General features: G+C 37.7%; 1 protein-coding gene across 2 annotated transcripts; it reads left to right on the forward strand.

Moving 5' to 3' along the window:
* The first annotated feature begins 75 nt into the window (after nucleotides 1-75).
* LOC122089827 (guanylate-binding protein 4-like) lies at nucleotides 76-9,960 on the forward strand. 2 transcript variants are annotated; one of them, XM_042659534.1, is made up of 15 exons: nucleotides 76-120; nucleotides 259-376; nucleotides 465-522; nucleotides 641-705; nucleotides 821-827; nucleotides 929-989; nucleotides 3,034-3,093; nucleotides 3,196-3,215; nucleotides 3,309-3,374; nucleotides 4,706-4,873; nucleotides 5,140-5,397; nucleotides 8,403-8,615; nucleotides 8,827-9,098; nucleotides 9,266-9,455; nucleotides 9,558-9,960. In XM_042659534.1, the coding sequence occupies exons 1-14, from the start codon at nucleotides 99-101 to the stop codon at nucleotides 9,405-9,407; spliced, it is 1,530 nt and encodes a 509-aa protein (XP_042515468.1). In that variant the 5' UTR covers nucleotides 76-98; the 3' UTR covers nucleotides 9,408-9,455; nucleotides 9,558-9,960. The 2 variants fall into 2 exon arrangements, with proteins under 2 accessions (XP_042515468.1, XP_042515467.1); XM_042659533.1 differs by having other exon boundaries at nucleotides 9,266-9,960.
* Nucleotides 9,961-21,374: the final 11,414 nt, after the last annotated feature.

The following is a 21,374-nucleotide window of genomic DNA, read 5'->3' on the forward strand; positions in this document are numbered from 1 at the left end:
CCCCCCCCCCCCCCCAAAAAAAAAAAATCTTGAACCAGTATGCTTCAACTACTAATCTTTGGAAACTTGTGTTATTTATAGGATTTGGTGTAGGCCACATGCGTGATACCAAAACAAAAGGTTGATGTGTATTTTAACAAGCAGTGACACAAAATTTGTACACGCTTACACAAACACACATCTGTATTGGCTTTGTTAACCATGACACTTCTAAATTTAAAGAAAATATCTTTTGACATTTACTTTTCATTGTTTCAGGGATATGGGTATGGGGAATGCCATTAGAATTAGTTATAGACGGGGTTAAAACATCTGTGCTTTACCTTGACACAGAAGGATTTGAAAGCATTGGGAAGTCAAATGTATATGATGACAGGTAATTTTTCTGATATACCAAATCTTCCATCTGGCTTCAGTGGTGCCATGGTTCTCAATCCAAACCTACCTAATTTCTGTGTTCTCAGGATCTTTGCTTTGGCAACTGTCATGAGTTCTGTGCTTATCTACAATCTACCTGAGACGGTTTGTTCTTTAGCCCATAATTCAAAACAATGCAACATGGGCCTTGTAGTTGCTCATGCATGGATGCATCGTATGTGCTACACTTGTACTAATTTGTTATTGTTATTCTGTTCCATAGATCCGTGAAGCCGATATATCTAGGTTGTCATTTGCTGTTGAGCTTGCAGAAGAATTCTATGGAAGGTTCGCAAGTGTTAACATTTATTTAATATTAACTTGTTGCAATTATAGCCACCCTATTTTTTTCATTTACACTAACATGTTCTATGGTTTTCCTGTCACTTACACGTGAAAATAGAGTGAAGGTAATCCACCTATCACTTTCATTTTTCGAATTTATGTGTGTTTTTTTTTTCGGTTATAGTGACCATTTGCTATCTCTAAACATTTAAATATATTTTTGTAGGGGCAAGATGTTGCATTTGAGCCTGCCAAGTTGTTATGGTTGATTCAGCGGGACTTCTTACGTAAGTTTAAAACTTAATTAAGGAAATCATTATCCCCTGCCCCTCCTGGAAGAGGAAGTTTAAGTTGCTGTCTGGTAGTCCTTAGACTGGTGTATAGAACAGCTGGTGCAAATGATGGAAGGGTTTGAGTTTGGATCAGTAACGTAATCAGTTAAAAGTCAATAGTTATCCTCAATTTTCAGTATTGTAGGACTTGGAGTCAAATTATTGTGGTCTATTCTCCTTTAGTTCATCCTTCAAGAGCAACTGACCCTGTTCTGGTAGTCCCATTACCCATCCCCCACAGCACTATTCAGTATTCATATACATCATCTCCCATGCTTCTTGTAGTAAAGTTCTTGTTCATAGATGAAAAGGACAAAAGTAGGAGATCACCCCACCTAATGTAGACTAGGGTAGGGGTCTAACCAAGTCTCAAAACTGCAGGAACTTTTAATCAAAGAACAACCAATAATCCCCAAGGTAGGACAGCAATACAACAGATCAGAATTAAGGAAGAAAACAGATCTTTGTAAATCAGAGTTTTGAAACCCAGAAGCTGGAACTTATGAGATCAGACGATACACCAAATAATAGGGTTAAGCGGCAGTAGGAATAGAATCCTAACAGTCCACAAACAATAATAAACTCCACAGACACAAAGGAAGACAGAACCAGATCTGTCAATTTCAGTGGGCAGAATCTGAACTAACCAGAATCGGCCAGAATAGGGAGATCTTTGATAACTCAGCAACCTGAGGTCAGAAGGGCCTCAACTCTGGATCAAGTTCCCCTTTGTATGGGTAGAAACTTAGGTTAAAATATCAGCCAATACCGATGAGGGAATAGGCCTGGGCAGAACTGAAATTTCTTCACAAATAACCTCTATCGCTTGGCAGAACTGAATAAGGAATGGATATAAATACCTGTGACAGCAAACCAGAACTTTATCACCTTGTATACTTAAGAAAAGATGAGAGAAATAGCTTGAAGAAGAGAGCACTTGAAAGGAACCTCTTGGGCTTCACAGCGCAAAGAGTCAATTGGATCAAACATCAATTCCATCAGCCTTGATCAAACACAAGACACCTCTTCATGAAGAAGACAATAGCGACAGCCATTAAATTTTTTATCAAAATCATCTCGGCTTAGGAGCCTCCTCTTTATTTATAATGTTGATGGGGGAGGGAATTACAAAATAGAAGGTTTCTCAAAAAGGAAATCAAATATTCTCTTAATACAATAGTTACTAAAAGCTGAAATTAGAAACTAGTTGAAAAAGGAAACTAACTGCTAATGACTTGACTCAATTAATAACTTGATTCCTAAGGAAAAAAATATAATTCAAATCAAACCCAACTAAAAAGGAAGCTAATAAAAAAATGAAAACTAACTAGTAATCCCGTATGCATCCTTAGAGCCCCCTTTTAGACCCATAAAAGTGGTCTATTACACTCAAAACACATGGGATCAAAGGCCCAACATGTATGGAACCCAACCCTAGGATTATAGCATTCATTGTAGACTGTTTAGAGTCTATGAGTTGGTTCACCAGGTTCCTTTTTGTTGAGGAGGTGTAACTATTGTTGAATGAAAGGAAACAAGATTTGGGAAAGGACTTAGGTTTGATTTATTTATTATTGGCAATAACAACCAAAAAGGAGAAAATATTGCCATGTCAAGTATGTGCGATTAAACCAAAAGTCAGCTCATTTTTCCTTACAAAATTTACTCGTCACGTATGAGAAAGTTTCAACTCTTAATAAGTAATCAAATTAACAGATCATCTCACATTTCCAAGATTGATCGAAAATCTTGGGTTGAAGTCCAACTAATGAGAATAGAGATCTAATTTGCTTCTATTACAGTATAATTCTCTCTTTTGATTGTTCCAAATTTTAAGTGGAGAGTTGGGCTGTTATCTTCTCACCTGTTACCCTCAAATGTGCCCTTTGCATAGATACAATTTCGTACTTTTCAGGTTTTTTTTTGGGGGGGGGGGTGGTTGGGGTGTTAAGTGTTGCAATTCAGCATTAAATTTTACATTGTTGATGCTGTCTTACAGAAGGGAAAAGTGTACAGCAGATGGTAGATGAAGCTCTTCAGCGGGTCCCTAATTTAGATGGTTAGTTTTTGTCACCTATTTGCTCTTATATGCCTGATGAGTTTGATTTCAGTACCCATATTAGACCAAACAATTGATTATGGATGCCAATTGTGACTGCAGGTGACAGAAATATTGATCAGGTAGTTTTCTCTAAAACTTATTTTTTCTGTGATATATATATATATTTATTTTTTTATTTGGTGGGTGCGATTTTGGTTTCTTTATTGAATCAGGTTAATCAGATTCGAGAATCACTGGCCGTTATGGGTGATAACAGCACAGCCTTTAGCTTACCTCAGGTATGTGTTGCTTTTTGCATTTTGACTGGAACGGAACATTTATATTTGTTTCGTCTTCTCAATTTTCTTTTGATTCACTTTATTTCTCCAACCTATCTCCAACCATATTCAACTAATGCCAAAATCCCTCTGCAGTAATAACTCTTTGTTCCCTAATCTCCTATGCCTATGTATAGATTTAAAACCTTCATTCTTGAGTATCCAATTCTCAGTTGAGCAACCCGAAATCATAGTAGATAATGTAGCTGTACCCAAGGATTAAAGTATCGGTATTGGTCGTCGTATCAGTCGGCCAAAATTAAGATACGTATCGGAGGGTATCGTATCGTATCAGAGATACGCTAAAGATACGCACATAAATGGATAGGAAACACTTTTTTATACACTTTTGCATAAAAAAATAGTTAAAAAAATCTATATATAACATGTATTATACATAAACAGTAAATTGAGGGTATCGCACTAAGAATACAAGGTTTGTAATTGTTCCATAAATGTAAAATCTTTGTTTCCAACCTAGATTTCCACTTTAGTTAGAGAGAAAAATGGTTGGCAGCAACTTTGGAATAAAAACACCTCAAAAAATTGTGGTTTTCTAAAATATTATCCATTTTGGCCATTTTATGACCGTATCGGTACGTATCGGTGTGTATCGGTTGATACATATTGATACACACTGATACGTACCAATACATACCGATACATATCAATACACACCGATACATATCAATACATACCGATACGTACCGAAATTTACATTTCACTTCAATTTTGATTTTTTCATAGAGTTTCGGTATGTATCAGTGAGTATCGGTGCGTATCGGTGGTGTATCGATGTGTATCATAAGATACGTATCGATACAAAAGGGTTTTAAAAATTTCATGTATCGTATCGGTCCATATCGTATCGGTAAGGGCCAATACGGTACGATACGATACGGACTGATACTTTAAACCCTGGCTGTACCTTACCCTGATCATTCCTGGGTTAATTTTGTGTGAGAATCCTGTTCATCCTATACTAGTCTTAAAAATATATTTTTCAGCGTTCTACTCTAAATGCATAAATTTATTCTCTTTCATGTGTTTTTGTTCGGGAGGAATCTCAGATGTACATCATCCCCTCTTTTCAAGTCTACATTGTTATGGGTTCTGCTGTGTGCTAGTAGGACTGTAGGAGGGCTAACCTGCCCCTCCTCCAACAACCCCCCACCCCCCCAAAAAAAAAAAAAAATCTTTATTATATTTTATTGGTTGGCACCCATGTTCACTTTGTCAGTGTTTATGCTTTGGATCGAGCTGCTGACTCTTTAACTTGCATTTATTTACAGCCTCATCTCCAGCGAACTCAACTTTGTGACATGAAGGATGGTGACCTTGATCCAACTTATATTAAGAAGAGGGAGCAGTTGAAAGAACTTGTTGCTTCTATCATTCGTCCAAAAATTGTTCAGGGTAGATCTCTAAATGGAAAGGAGTTTGTATCTTTCTTGGAGCAGGTACCCAGATCTTTCATCCTCCTTGGCTGTAGTAGTAAATGCAAGAAATCTATTGTTAGACCTTCCATCATTGTGAAATTGAGCTAAGCAGACACTGCTTTGTTTCTGGGAAATGAGGTTTTGGGTTTTTATTGAAGCTTAACTCTCCCCTCTTCTCACTGGAGAAGCGGAAAAATAAGGAGAAAAAAAAAAAGCATTGTCAGCTTGGTGGTATGTTTTTTGAAGAGTTGCATTTTCTCAAGAACAACATATTCTCTATGTTTCAGATTCTTGAAGCATTGAACAAAGGAGAGATCCCTTCCACAGGTTCTCTTGTTGAGGTTTTTAATAAGGGGATTCTTGAGCGGTGCATGAAGCTATACAGTCAGAGGATGGGTGAGGTTGGGCTACCACAATCAGAGCAATCTTTGCAACAGGCCAACCATGCAGCACGAGAAGAAGTAATGAAGGTCTTTGATGAGCAGCATTTCGGTCGCCACCATGCTAAGAAATCAGTTGCTAAACTGGATGAAGAAGTACGAGAGGTATGCTGGGGAACTTGTCATTCAGTCGGAGATAAATTGGACATTGGAAATTTGGGCTGGGCACTAGGAAGTTTATCTAGTATTGGCAAACACGTAAAACTAGGACCATTTTTATGAAACTCAAAGTAAATGGAAGGGGGAATGAGCTTGTAGCTCAGTGGTGGCAGCCTTTGGGCCCCCAGCCAGCTGGTTGGGTTATCCAAGAACCAAAAAAAAAAAAGGGTAAATGGAAGTAAAATTATCTACATCTCAAACATGTTTTTTTTTTAAATTATTTTTTTTTAATAAACCAAGGATTTTTCTACTATTGTTGCTTCCCTTGATCCAACCATTGGTTGGTATTCCTCCCCCTTTCTTCTTTTCCCCTCTTTCTCTGTGTCTCTCTCTCTCTGATCCATAGACAATGGGGAAAAAAAATTCAATACTGGTGATCACTGCATTCAAGTTTGCCTGTAAATGCCTTTGCTACCTAGTGACAAGTTATTTCCTTTTTTACACCTAAGAGTATGGTTTTCATGGAAAATTGAATGCTTACTGTCAGCAACGTAAGTCCTACAAGCTGTATAGGTGAAAGCTCAATGATGGGTCCATTTCCTACATTGAACTGAGCAAAACCATGACCTAATTCATGTTTTTATTGTTCTTGATTTTTTAATCTCTTGCCTCTTACAAAGTATGAGATGGGGGGATCTCAGATGCCCATCATACAATCTCTATTCTTCTCACAAACATTTTCTACCCTCAAGGGGCCTATTCATACCACTCAATATTAGCATTTGATGAGTAGGCCTCTACCTCTAGGAGATTATTTTCCCATTATTGATGTGCCCTGTCATGCTCACATTCTGATTACAGTGCGAAGTGGAAAGAAATGAGATTCATGTGGACTGATTAGTGATCCTGCTTCAACTATCGTCATTTATTGTTAAATGATTCTGTGCTCTCGCATACCATTATGCTAGAGTTCTCACATACTACTCTTGGAGTCTTTAGAAAAGTAACCCTTCTATCTCTGTAGATAACTTCTTTGTGTACTTTTAATGCTGATGGTCTCTCTTTGTAATGGCATTTGATATGTGCCTTGGGTGTAATTCCTTGGTTCTTGAATTTTTTTCATTGACATCATTCTCTTTTGCCTCATTATAGAAGATTGTACTCCATTTCCTCCAAATTTCCCCAAATAATGGGACTAGGTAGCAAATTTTTTCTTCCTCAGCTCTTCTGAAGTGTTGAGTACGACGATCATGCTACAAGGTCATTAAACTCCCGTAGAAGTTCCGGTACAATCGGCATCACCCCACCCTCTGTCAGCTAATCAACTGGGAAAAAAAAATAAAAATAAAGGAATGATGGTGGTGGATGTCTTTCTCAGCCTCGTACATACCAAACATTCATTGTGATATTATTTGTGTCAGATGTAGGTTTTGGGAATGTCATGAGTTTGTTGCCTCTTTGCAAGAACTGGGTTGCAAGGCAAGTTTTTAAATTTTGGGCTGTTTCACAATGTTGACATGGTTTTAAATTTTATGAAATCTTGTCGATAACTGCCCACATCATCTTTCACTGGAAACAGCTTGTAGGTAAGAAGAATATTATCCTGACAAACAACACTTACTGTTGTTTTTTAGCCTGCCTTGATTCTCTTATAGTTTACCCTGAACCAAGCAAACCATGACTTAAATGCACATTCCTATTACTCTTTCTTTAATCCCTTGCATCTCATAAGTATCAGATAGTGATAAAGAACTGCATCATACTACCTTAATCTTACCCGAAATATTTCTTATGCTTCAGGGGCCCAGCAAAGTTGCCAACCATGTGATAACATTTTATGAGTTGGCCTCTCCACCTTTAGGGGTCTATTCCATCTATCGTAGTGCCCAATCTTGGCCTCATTTGATTCATAGTGCTTCAACTGTTCTATAAGAAACATTTTCCTAGCTTCCTTGTAATGCATCTGGAAAAGGATATTTCAATAGAATAGTTTCAATGTTTAATTCTTTGAATTTAACCATCTTTGACATTATCTTGTTAAATAATACCATGCTGTCACATCTAATTTATATTGGGTATTTGGGTTCTCAGTTCTCACATACTATCTTTTGGATTGTCAGGTCTGTAACTATATTGTATAACTTTTACGTTGATGGTCTCTCTTCTTAGGTGGTACTTCATACTCCCAAAGTTTGTTCCTTTTTTTTATTCCGGGTTTGGGTTGTCGTGGTGGGGGTGGGTTGGGGTTTCCTCATTTTGCATTATTGAACTTCTACTTGCCCTCGATGTCCCCATAATATGGTGAATGCAGATGAGAGTTTTCCTTCCTCACTGCTGTTGAAGTGTGAGTATAACCATCATCCTGCATTCCTGCTATAAGGTCTGTAGAAATTTCCCTTACATTCTGCACATTAGGGTGGCCTGCAAGAATTTCATAATATTTTCAGGCCTCAGCACGCCAAGCATTTATATTGGATAAGAAAGGTGTGAATTGCAGAATCCTGTGAACCATCAAGTCTTTGAACGCAAGTTGCGCCCCAAGCCATCAGGCTGAGGGCATGCTTGCCTGTGTGTCAAGCACCATGTCGCCCCCTGTGGTGGCGGAGTAAAGATTGGCCCCCCCTGTGTCGCTTGTTTGAGGTGCAGTCGGCCCAAAGGCAAGGCTGAAGGCTCCCTGTGTGGTGAGCGTCACGATAAGTGGTACCCCAAGATGGTATAGCTCAGTTGGCAGCGAGCAACACCTCAAAATTAAGAGCTCATGAGTTCAACTCTCCTTAGGGCCCTACCTATCAAAAAAAATAGTGCACCTTTTTCGCCCTTGAGCACACCAAGCATTCATATTGAATAGTTTGAATATCAGGTGTTTGATTTTGGATTGCAAATTTTGTGCGAAGTTGAGTTCCATTATATAATGTATGAATTATTCACATCTGCAATTACATATTCCAAATCTTATAATATTTTTGCTCTGTGCTGTTCGTTTCATCCTTTATTGGAAACGCTTTATGTAGGCATACAAGAATTTTATTCTGGCAAATGAATATCAATCTTCGAAGCTGTGCGAGGCACTGTATATTAAGTGTGAGGACAAAATGGACCACCTTCAAGCCCTCAGGCTTCCTTCCATGGCAAAATTTAATGCAGGTTTCCTGCATTGTAATCAAAGCTTTGAGGCAGAGTGTGTAGGGCCTTCAAAAATGAGCTATGAGCAACGTATGATAAAGGTTAGTACTGATCCCACCATATTTGTTTGGCTGGCTGTTTTGTTCAGGACCTCAATTTTTGTGACAATAGGTGACGGTTCGTCCGTGATTGGGGAGAACAGATGGTTCAACTTGGTTTCTTGAAATTTCATTCTTCTTGATCTTTTTATATACTTATTTTGTGAATTGTATTTAGTTATTTATATAAAGTATAATGTATATGTACATGCAGATGATGGGCAAATCCCGGTCTCTGTTCATCAAAGAATACAACCACAGGCTCTTCAATTGGCTGGTGGCATTCTCCCTTGTAATGGTGGTGGTGGGCCGGTTTGTTATAAAGTTTATTTTGCTTGAGATTGGAGCTTGGATATTATTTGTCTTCTTGGAGACATACACGAGAATGTTCTGGTCAGCCGAGTCACTTTACTACAACCCTGCATGGCATTTTATTGTGGCAACTTGGGAGACACTAGTTTATAGCCCTATTCTTGATCTGGATAGGTAATAAGAATTATCTTCTCTTCTGCTCTCAACATGTTCAGAAATCTGGTTGATATTTCTTTCCCAAACTCCATTTATAATACTAATGATAAAAGTATATTGACTTTGTGGGTGCACTAGATGGGATTGGAAAATGATGCTTTGTGTTTTGATTGTTTTTGTGACAGATGGGCCATTCCTATTGGTTTTATGCTAATGCTATTAGTTCTTTACTGGCGGTGTTATGGGAAGAGGAAACATGGGGCTCGGTGGCTGTTGCCTCTGTACTATGACCACAAAAGTGGCTTAAATCATCAGAGATCTGACTAAAAAATTCTTTACAAGATCAATTTGGGGTGTGGCAAAGCCATAAATGTAGTATGTCCATTCACCATTCGTCTCTGTGGGTGAGCCCTTAACTTTTTTTGCACTTGGGAGGCTGCCTGGATTTTGGTGTTTCTGATCAAATCCTTTTGACAGGTTTGATAAAAAAGGAAGTGTAAGGATGAGATGATGATTGGAGATGAGGGAGCCTAATCATTTAACTGTAGCATCTAGTGTGGTTTCAAGCTTTCCAACTGCAGTCATGAATTTGATTGTTTTGGTTGTACATGGCCTTCCCTTGGCTTACGGAATTTTATTGATTTTAAAATATGGCAGGAGGTAGCAGTTGTTCCTTGGGTTGTATGCAGGTTATGGGTTTACAGGTGGTCTGTATGGAATGGTAATCACTTTGTTTCTGATGTGGTTTGGGTCCCCAATCCTTTGAATGATCGACGATGGTTCATCCTCTGTTGCACTATTTGTACTGGAATTTTATTAAAACTACTTGCGTATAGAAACATGTTATAGCAAATGAAATTATCTGATTGTCATTTTTTTCTGTTTGGGGTGAATCTCTTTGCGAGTTTAGTTCTATGAAAATGGATTATTTTTACTTGGCAATGTGTTTATGCGTTAGTGGTGAGGCTGTGGTGCAACAGTTAAGTTGTACTATTGCAACATGTTGGTAACAGGTTTGAAACTTAGAAACAGCCTCTCTTGCGAAGCAAGGGGTTTTAACCTTCCCAACTGCAAGAGGCTGTTTCCAACTGTACCTCTTGGTAATTTAGGTCCTACCGGTACTCAGCACAAAATCTCTCATTCACTCAGTTGTAAATGAAATAGTTGTCTCATTTCCTGAAGTCTCTTGGTGAGGTTGTGTAAATCCAAAGCTAGGATACGTTCTTTGTGCAGGATTGAGGTTGGAGGTTCAAGGCTTGGTGAGAAGGAAAAGAAATGAGAAAGACTTGTTATTCTAAAATACCTCATATATAAATATATATATATATATATATATATAAAGGAGGAAGTATGAACTTTGATTATGTAAATCTGGTGGCCGCAAACTGTCCGGCTGTGATGCATTATTTTTTCCCCCCTTTATCTAAGTAAAAAGTTTTTCAAATTTTCAGAAGAGCAAATTTTCTTTTTTTTGGATATTTCCTGTCAAGAGTTCATAGGCCATCTAGATGGCAGCCTAAAGGCAGCCGGGGTGGCATCCCAAGTTTCCAACTCAGGGAAGGGTGGCCTACGAAGGGGGGATTTTTCTAAGGGGGGACTTGAACTCAAGACATGACATGACGGTGATTGCTTCAACAACCAGCACCTTAAGTTGTTGGCAAGAAGAGCAAATTGAATACGATTAAAATGAAATCCATTTTTTGATGCGATGCCCTTGGTATCTTCAATGGTTTGTCTATCATGTATGAAACCTTGAGGTCCAAAGTTGAAAGCTTCCTTGAGAGGGAAGTGGAACACCTTGAGGTCCAAAGTTGAAAGCTTCCTTGAGAGGGAAGTAGAATGAGAAAAGTAATAAGGTATTTTAAAATATCTTGTTTTTCATACCTCCATGTAAAGGTAGCCCACTTTTATGGACCCTAATGAACACTAGCTTAGCCTAGAGCCATTGGCCAGCAATGGTGGTCCACTGTCATGGACCCTAATGAACACTAGCTTAGCCTAAAAAATTATGATTCTCTTGGGTGGATGTAGTCGTTGTATCTGATTGTTGGCCCCCAAAAAATGAGGTATTTTAGAATACCTCTAATGGTGTGATTGTTGGTTGATCCATCAAGGCTTGAACCTCTGACCTTTAGGTTGTACATACAATGAACAAACCATATAGGCAAGAATTGATGATTCTATTTTATTCATATTCAAATTCATCTTGTGCCTATAAATAAAACATCTTAGTGTATAAGGAATGGCCAAGCTACCTTTTACGGAACTTTCTCAGTTATGTTTATTACCTATTTATAAATAATCAATTATGATAATAGATTACGAGCTATAAATATTAATCATTTGGTTACTACTAACATAATAGAATATACAATGAAAAATAAATTTGATATATTTTAGCAAATAATATATTATGTTATTAATGGAGTAGAATAGGGGTGTCAATGGGCGGGGTGGGTTGGGCTGGATTTTTTAAAACCTCAACCCAACCCTGAGGTCTCTTAATTCAACCCAAGCAGTGCCCAACCCTAGGTTAGGTTGGGATATATCAATGTAGGCCCAACTTTGTTTGGTTTAGCCCAACCCAACGTAGCCCTAATGGATCTTGACTGGGCCTACCTTAACCCAATCCATCGCAGCCCAGTACTATTGGTTACGTGGTTGCTTAATCTTGATGCATTGAGAGGCCAAATATTGAAGTTTTTGTATATTTGGTGATTGTGGAAAATGAAAGATTTTTTGTACACCCTTTTATATATTCCATTTATAATAATAATTAACTTATTTATATATTATATACTTAATATACGAGGTTGGGTTGGATCGGATCGGGTTGGATTGAGACTTCAGCCTAGGTCCAATCCAACCTGGGCTCGGGCTTGAAATTCTCAAACCTAGCCCACCCTATATATTGGCTGAATTCTCCGCCCAAGCCCTATTCAGGCCCAGGGAAGGTTAGGGAGTGTTTGGATTGACTCGGTTTTTTTGACACCCCTAGAGTAGAAGCAACAATGACCTCAATAGAAGAGTGATGGACATGCACCTTCCTCTTTCTCCTCCCTCCATTCCCTAACCCATTCCTCTAGCGTGCCTAATCTTCTTCCTCCCCGTCCCCCTTCTTTCCTATTTCTCTTTCTCCACCCGCTTCCCTCTTCCCCGCTTCTGGTTAGCACATCACTCTTCTCCCCATGATAGCTCTCAGCGCTAAGGTAGTCAAGAGGAAGACTAAACTAGACAAAAGGAGGAAGGAGAATGGAAGATTTCTTGAGATGCCCATTTTTTTTTGTCATTACTAACTTGGTTTTTGCGTCTATTACATCTTATGGATATATGGATGTTGCTGTTGTGTATGACCTTGGACTTGGACGACTATGCTTGTAAACCATTTGAAGGATAGTTATCTAATCACTTGAGGACATGTAGATGATCTAGCTTGTAGAAGAGGGATTTCCATCTTGAAGGATTCAACCCGGCCACAGTTCCCCTACGGTTATAAAAGGTGACTATTATTTCACAAATTATTAGAAACCAGTTTAACGAAACTGTTTTTGGAATTTTTCTGATTCCATTTAATAAATCCCATGGGGAAGGGAAATAGTACCCCGGCGTGGTGGCGTTTCTATTTCCTAGAATGTATTAAACACATGATGTGAGTCTTTGACTTACAAAAAGAGACTCCACCACGGACTGAATCAAAATCAGGGAACTCTTTGTTTGGATAAGGATTATATTGAGAGAGAGAGAGAGAACCCGAAGAGGTTATTAAAGTTGGCAAATGAACTTCATCTTAGGCTATGTTTGGTAATTAGGAGAAGAAAAGGAAAGAAAAAAAAAAAATTGAATTTAAAGGAAAATATAGACACATAAAAATTCATTATGTAATCATTATTTTTTGTATTTTTTTTTTTTTTTGTTAATTACCAAAAAAAGCCTTAGGAATTAATGCTTTTGGTAAAAGTTGAATTGTTTAACCAAACTGTTTGGAATTTTTCTGATTCCATTTAATGAATCACATGGGGAGGGAAATAGTACTGTGACGTGATGACATTTCTATTTCCTAATATATATTAAACAAATTAATGATGTGAGTCTTTCAATTATAAAAAAAATATATATAACAAATAAGACGCCACCCTGCAATTATAAGGTCAATATAGGCCCAGAAGACCAATTAGCCTGAAGACCTAGAGAGCCCATGTGGCCAATACCAGAATAAGAGGGATGAAAAAAAGAAAAATCTATTAAAAATGAGGTATTTTAGAATACCTCTTTCTTCGTCTTTCTCTTCCTCTTCTCTACCAAGACTTGAGGTAGTGACCTCATGGTCATTCGTAACTCCAAACAAACTAAACAAACCATCGAGGGTACCACGAGGCTGGTGTAAAATATGGATTTGTTTTTTATAATATAGTTTCTTCTTCTTCCTTAATTTTGGAAAATCCACCCTTATTTCACATATTGTTCATCCGTTTTTTTGCAATTCTCTTTTAAACATCTAAGAAGAGTCCAACGTATCACCGTACCGCCTCTTGTTAGATCTAATGGTCCCTCTATCGGACAAAGACAACCATTCCCTATTGTTGTGTATATAAATTCTAGATAGTGAGGTCAAGTTAGACTCTTTCTTTGATGATGAAGATTGATCTCATTTTGGATCTCAAAGTTTTAATTATTAGTCATTTCAAAGTTTTCTTCACCCACGGTGAAAGAATCAATGATCCATTATTAGTCATTTATCTATGGATAAGCTCTCTTCAGGAGTATAGCGCTTGTACCTTGATTTAGGATGGGATGAAATAATCATTTCACACCCAATCAAAGGTCCAAATCTTTCCCTTATTGATGCTTTTACATTTGTTCCCATTGACCCTCATACTAGTATAGGAGTCGGTGCAAAACCTAGCTTGAGGGTTCCATTTAGATTTCCCAACCATGCCCATGAGAAGCTCAATGGTAGAACATTGCTTGTTGCTCTCTCCCAATTCCTAGCCCCAGAGCCCCACATCTGGTCAACCTCGCTTAGTAATCATCATCACAGTCGTTCATGACCATTGTTAGCAAAAACGTGTTTAAAACTCCATTTGAAGCGTTTTTCTGTTTTTTACTGTTTAAAACACGTTTTATCGTATGCTTCCAAAGATACTTAAAAAAACAGCAAACTTCAAGCATTGCTGTTCTAAACACATTCCCATTTTTATGACGTTTTTTAAAGTTTGATTTTTTATTGTAATGTTTACTTAATTGACCGTATATCTCTCTCCCGAACTGTGATCGACCTGATTCTTTCACCAACTTGAAGCTAACACAATGGTCTATATTTCTTATGAATATCTCAAACTCAAATTCAATTCACGGACCCTGAAATTGATCTATAAATTGACATATTGTAGAAACGTAACCCTAAAACGATGCAGAAGATAATGGAAAAATAAAACAAAACAATGCATACGGATTTTACGAGGTTCGACAAGGTTGCCTACGTCCCTGGTGAGATGAGATCCTGCTTCACTATCAATGGAGAATAGAGTTATAGCACTCGTCCTCACACCTCTCAGTATTGTTGCATTACAGAGAAAGAAACCCTTACTATAAATATATAGCGAAAAAACCCTAATCCGAAAAGTATACAATTGCCCTCAAATAAAAAATTCGAGCGGGGGGCTATGCCCCCCTACACCCCCTGCTATGCAGGGGCGCCTCCTGCCCCCCTTGCAACCCCCAGTGCCCGCTAATCGGCTAGTAGGACCGCCGTCCTGCCTGTCTAGGTACTGCACCAGTACTCCCTGGATTAAACTGCGACGGAATACAAGACATCATACACCAACACATATTTGCTAAAAAATATTTCTAAAGTGATGATTCCTGACTCTAACTGAACATATATCACTTCGAGAGTGTATTGACTATTGTTGACAACAATGAACAACACCATAACCTAGTCACATTGCTCAATAAGACTTTGGGCATGTCTGATGTATGAATTTAGAATTAGTGTTGGATGATATTCAATGATATGTCTTAAAACTTATAATGAGACATGGGATGCATAGGCATTAATGTTAGATTTTATAGTTTTTTTGGACATTAAATGCAGGTATTCATATAATAATCCATTAATTTATGTGAGTATATTATCGTTTTTTTAGTCCTGTTTGTTTGAAATCTACACGTTTAAAACCCGTACCGTATGTTTTTCGATTTTTACCTTTCTCTGTTTTTTTGACCATATCATTCCAAAATTTTTACTGTTTAAAATCCATACCGTCCGTTTCTCTTTTTTTTTTTTTCGTTCCCGTTTTTGCTAACTATGTTCATGACTTTCAAAAAAAAAAAAAAAATCTTCATCCTTTTTAAGCCTTGAATCTTCGACCTCAAGGTTGAGCACATAATCAACAAACCATTGAGGATGCAAAGAGACTTGTACATGACAAGGATTTTGTTTTAGGCATATTCAACTCCTCTTCTGTCACCTTCTATTGTTGAAAATCCAAAATACACTTCTTTAATCTCATGGTTAAAGGGTCAAACCATGTGGATGAAGAGATTCTCTTCACCATGGTTAAAAAAAAAAAAAAACGAAACCAGTGATGCCACTTCTTGTGAAAACTGCCAATCTCTTGAGATTGCTCCACATCTTGAGACTGTGGTCTAGATGATATGCAAACCTCTGTTCTTAATTCAGTTATATCTTTCAAATCTTTTGCAAGAGAACTATAACATCACTACGAAAGTCTTATCCCAGCCACCCAGGGTTGTTTAAATAAATTTCATTTGTCGTATTCACTTTCACCTAAGGCCTCGTCTTTAATAAAAGTAGGGTATCCTTAATTTCTTTTGTAATGTTTTCAGCATGAATGGGCTAGCATCAATCAATGTGTAGGGTTAGATTAACGGATGAGTGTAGATTTGCAGCAAATCTAGTTGGATGGAGCCCAATTGAGGGTGATCATCTAATGAGCATTATAAGCTTCAATTAGCTGCTTTAATGTGTAAATACCCATTAGTTTCTATCATTGACGAGTTATATAGATAAGGGAGCTAGCATATAAAACTGACAAGAAGGAGAGAAGAGCTTTCGTAGAGATATCCAACAAATGATATGAACATGGATATGGTCCTTATAAGAATCTCTTATTATCATTGTTGAGTTTATTGATCCGTTATATTGATTCTATATAACGCATACTCCAAATGATAAGTATTGGACTTCTTGGTTGTTGCTTGTTAACCATTTTAAGAGAGAGTACTTAATTACAAAGGACATGTACACGTTGTAGCTTGTGGATCAGGGATTTCCATGGATTTTAGACAGTCTCTAATTCTTAATTGTGCAATTATCCAACCATTGAATTTTGAAAATTTACAGGTACTATCTCATTACGGCTCCTACATGTCCTTCTATTGCGCTTGTGGGCTGACATGGAAAAAAAAATGAGGTATTTCTTTCTACTTGTATTTTCCTTCTTCACCACCAAGCCTTGAACTTGGACCTCAAGGTTGCGTACATTATAAACAAACCATTAGGGACACCAAGAGATTGGTGGCTGAGTCGGATTAAAATGGTATCGGCCTTGATCGATTCTTTATTCTGATCTTTTTGAAAAGTAAAATTATATAAAAATTGATTTTTTTTTTTCTTCTTTCCAAAGCAGGGTAAATTTGTTTGATATGGTCAGATCCAAATCATTTCAGAATGGTATCAAAACAGTTTCTTATCGATCCCATGACCTTTCCGATGTTTTAGAACCTTGGATGAACTGCTGAACTTCATTAAGAAAAGCTTCAAATAGGGATGGCTTTAACTTCCACTCCTTACTTCTGAAACTGTCGACCTCTTGAGATTTTTCATCTTCTTTTACTATTCTCTCTTAAACATCAAAGAAAAACCCAACATTTCATTCGTCCAATCTTTTGATAGACCTAGTGGCCCTTCAATTGGACCATGGTTTGAGAAATCAGATTAAATTGACTTGAATCAATCCATTCAATATGGACCAAGAGTAAAACGATGAAAAACAGTGGTACTTCTATCCGATCTGGGCCGATTTTGACAAATTTAATCCAATTCTAATTCCGTTTTTCTTAAACCATGTATTGTACAAAGACAAACCACCCCCTCATGTAGAGAAGGGAACAAAACAGATAGACAAGAAGGAGATAAGAGAATTTGTAGACCACAAGGAACTGTGCTTTATTGGAAATGTATTGAGCAAATTAATTTAGCATAAGCATCTATATTCTTATGGCATCATGTCCACAACTTTATTTTTTTAAACTATTTAGGAGTACACTGTGATTCAAAGGCTTATGAGGGGCAGAAGGTAACCTTGTAGTTAGTACCACCAGGGCAGGTAAATGTGCTTGTTGAATCATCCTTGGGGTAACTATATGCATGTTAAGTTTGTCTCGAATTCTTGACCCGTTTTGAAGATTGACCTGATCCGACATATTTTGGTGGCAATCTGAATGGAAAATTTTTTGAGATCTGTGATGGAAGCAGAGGGGTTGGGCCGATAGGCCCAAGTTCAGAGCCCATCACTGATCTCATATGGGGGTGCAGGGACTACGCCCCAGTGGTATGGTTCGACTGGATCGAACGTGACCCGATGGGTCGACCCGTAATTTGGAGTATAGATAATGTACTGTTGCTTGTTGAGTAAGTCATTGTATCCCTGGGTTTTCACGCAGCTAAGGTTTTAGGGCGAGTTTTTCCTCGCCGCTGCTAGGGTGTAATTTCTCTTCTACATAGTGAATCATCTTCTTCTTCGTCCAAGGACGTAGCACACCACCCTGGTGTGTGAATCTCGTTAAATCTCTGTGTCGTACGGATTTATTGCTCTTTATTATTCGTATTTCTTGGTTTTGATCTTACAATGCATTTAGGGAACGACTCATCGACGCTGCTTCCGCACTCTGATAATGAAATCAAGACCACTGGAACACCCACATTAAAAAAAGGCTTCTGAGAATGGGAATTGATCCTGCAACTCATAGTCCAAGACTTGATCTTCTCAGCCTCTCCTCTCTTCTTAGCTCACCGCTATACAACCAATCTCAACTGAATAATGTGTCTAGATTTCTTGGGATTCAACCTCTCATCAATCCTGAGTTCCTAAGGCTTGCCAATACTCTCTTATCATCCCAAACCTACAACAATAACAACAACCCTGACCTTCATCTTCTACAAAATCTCCATGAAAACAACCAACTCTGCAACTCCCAAGTTCAAACCCAGTTCCTTCTTTCGATTCTAATCAAACCCAAAAACCAATTCTGAATGAAACCCATCTCTTGCAGACCAATGTGGACCAGTACCCTTCAATTTGCCATGATTTCCAAACCAGCTGTGCCTGGCATGACAATGTTGCTCTTCCTTCTAATTCGACAGATAATTTGAATATTCCCATGTCGAATTTCTGGGAGAAGGCAAGAACAGAGATTTCCTGTGAGAAAAAGCTGCTATTTTTTTTAGAAGAACAAAGAAAAAAGAACCCATTTGGAACAGAGGAATCAGAATTTCAGAAGTAAAATGAAATGCAGAGACAAAATTAACAATCATAACTTTCTACCAAAGATTCTAAAAGGTAAATCAGCGGTGGTACTACAAAGCTTATGAGCAGCTGTTAACCCCGCCATTCCTATGACCACAATTCTGGGTTTCTTGCCGCCATAGTCGCTGGTTTCACAAGCATGCAAGAAAACAAACAGAGAGAGAGAGAGAGAGAGAGAGAGAGAGAGAGAGAGAGAGAGAGAGAAGATCAAAGAACAGTGATCATCTGTCCTTCGCAGATGCCACTGTTGCTGCTCGATTGCCGGTGCTAAGGTAAATTAGGTCTTCTAATGGTGATAAATTTAGGTGAAAGAAATAGTAATTTATTATAAAGGTATTTTAGTTATTTTACATTTAATAAGGATATTTTAATATTTAAAATAAAATATAGTTGTGACATTCTTCAGGGATGACGTTATAAGTTACCCTAAAAAATATGAGATATTTTAGAAATACCTCTTATGTGGTTTATTTTCACCCTTGACCTAATACAAGCCTTAAACCTTCGAGCTCAAGGTTGAGCACACAATTAATAAACCATTGAGGATCCAAAGAGACTTGTACAGAACAAGGATTTTATTTTATAGATATTCAATTTTCTATTCTATCACCCTCTCTATTGTTGAAAATCCAAAATACCTTTCTTTAATCTCACAGTCAAAAGGGTCAAACCATTTGGATGAAGAGATTATCTTTACAATGTGTTAAAGAATCTGGATAATAATAATAAAAAAAGAAAAAGAAAAATTTGTGATGGTGGCTTGAACTCCCACTTCTTGTGAAACTGCCAATCTCTTGAGATCGCTCCGCATGCTGAGACTCAGTTCATATGACCCATATGATATGCCAACCTCTGTTTTTAACTCAATTGGATCTTCCAAAATTTTTGCAAGAGAACTATCAACATTGTGAGATCGATTTGATCCCACCCAAAGCCATCTATGACCTTTGTAGCATCGCTGAGAGGATGATCACTACTGGGTATTTGCGCAAGTGCATTTAGGTCTATGGGAGTGTCTGCAAATCTGCCGCCTTGGCATCGGTGAAATTTAGAGGCTGGAGTGGGATACCCTCGAGACCAAGATTAGGCGTTGGATACATCCTGCTAAGGTCTACGTTCGTATCCTCTTTGCTAGTGAGAAACTCCTCTGTGAGCAGATCTTTGAGGGTCTTGGCCCTGCCGCTGCCGACGCCTGCTTCATGGAAACCGTCAAGGGTCCCACCATCCAAGTCTTCAACCTCGCCAAGGCTATGAACATTAGTCACTGATCACCGGAGAAGCTCTTCAAGATTCTTGACCTCTACGAAGCCCTGTCCGACCTCGTGTCGGATGTTGATGAGGTAGTTTAGGTATTTCACATTTAATAAGGGCATTTTGGTATTTAAAAAAAATATAGTACTTGACATTAGCATATAAGGTATATCCCTTAATAGTGACTGACGGTAGGGCGTCTGAGTCTAATTTGATAAAACAGAAGGGGTGTTCTTATAATAGTGACATTTTTTTAAGGGATTGTGCTGTAAATTTCCCTTTTTTTTTTCTTTCACTTAAAACCTCGTTTTCAATAAAAGATGGTATCCTTAATTTTTTTTTTCTTATTTCTTTTGTAATGTTTTCAACATGAATGAGTTAAAATCAATCATTATGTAGGTTTAGATTAGTTGATAAGTGTTGATTGATAAATCTAGTTAGATGGAGCCCAGTTAAAGGTGATCACCTAATCGGTATTATGAGCTTCAATTAACCGCATTAATGCTTAAAGTATTATCAGAGTTTATCAGTGATTGGACCTTATTATGGGAGATGCTCAATTATTTATATTTTAGGGTTGATCCTTACTCCATGTATATAGGTAGAAATACCTATTAGTTGCTATCATTGACTGAGTTATGTGGATAAGGGAGCATACCAAACTGATATGAAGGATAGAAGAGCTTTCGAAGAGATATTCAACAAATGATATGAATATGGGTATGTTCTTATTAAAATCTCTTATTATCATTGTTGAGTTTATTGATCATATATGATACATACTCCAAATGTTAAGTACTAGATTTGGTGATGGCTTGTGGGACAAGGATTTCCAGAGGACATATACAAGTTGTAACTTGTGGAACAAGGATTTCCATAGCGAAGGATTCAATCCAGCCACAGTTTCCCCCTACTGTTATCTCATTACGGCTTCATCACATTTGAAGATCTAACCGTGATATGCGCTTAATATTTGTATGATACAAAGGTGACCATTCTACTAACGGGCCGCCAAAGGTGACTGACTATTCCACAGTTGTAGAAATCAGTTTAACATAACAGTTTTTGAATTTTTCTGATTCCATTTAATCTCATGGGGAGGGAATATACTCTTGTGTGGTGGCATTTCTTTTTTCTATGGATAAATTGAAGATGCTCTTGTATTTCATTTCATTGGACCCACATGCTGGTGTTGCCTACACCAGATTGGTAGAATTATATTATATCTAATGAATCAAAATCAGTGCAATGTCGGTCTTAAAACTTCTTAAGGAACACCCAAATTGAAAGCAGTCAGATAAGGATTATAGAGTGGTCTTAAAAACTTCTAATTAAACACCCAAATTGAAAGCAATCAGATAAGGATTATAGAGAGTGGTCTTAAAAACTTCTAATGCAAAACCCAAATTGAAAGCAAACAGAAAGAGAGAGAGGCTCATAAAAAAAGGAACAAAATTAAGAGGAAGAGTTTCCTAAAAAACAGCATGATCCC

Source organism: Macadamia integrifolia, chromosome 9 (genome assembly GCF_013358625.1).
Source record: "Macadamia integrifolia cultivar HAES 741 chromosome 9, SCU_Mint_v3, whole genome shotgun sequence".
Taxonomy (NCBI): domain Eukaryota; kingdom Viridiplantae; phylum Streptophyta; class Magnoliopsida; order Proteales; family Proteaceae; genus Macadamia; species Macadamia integrifolia.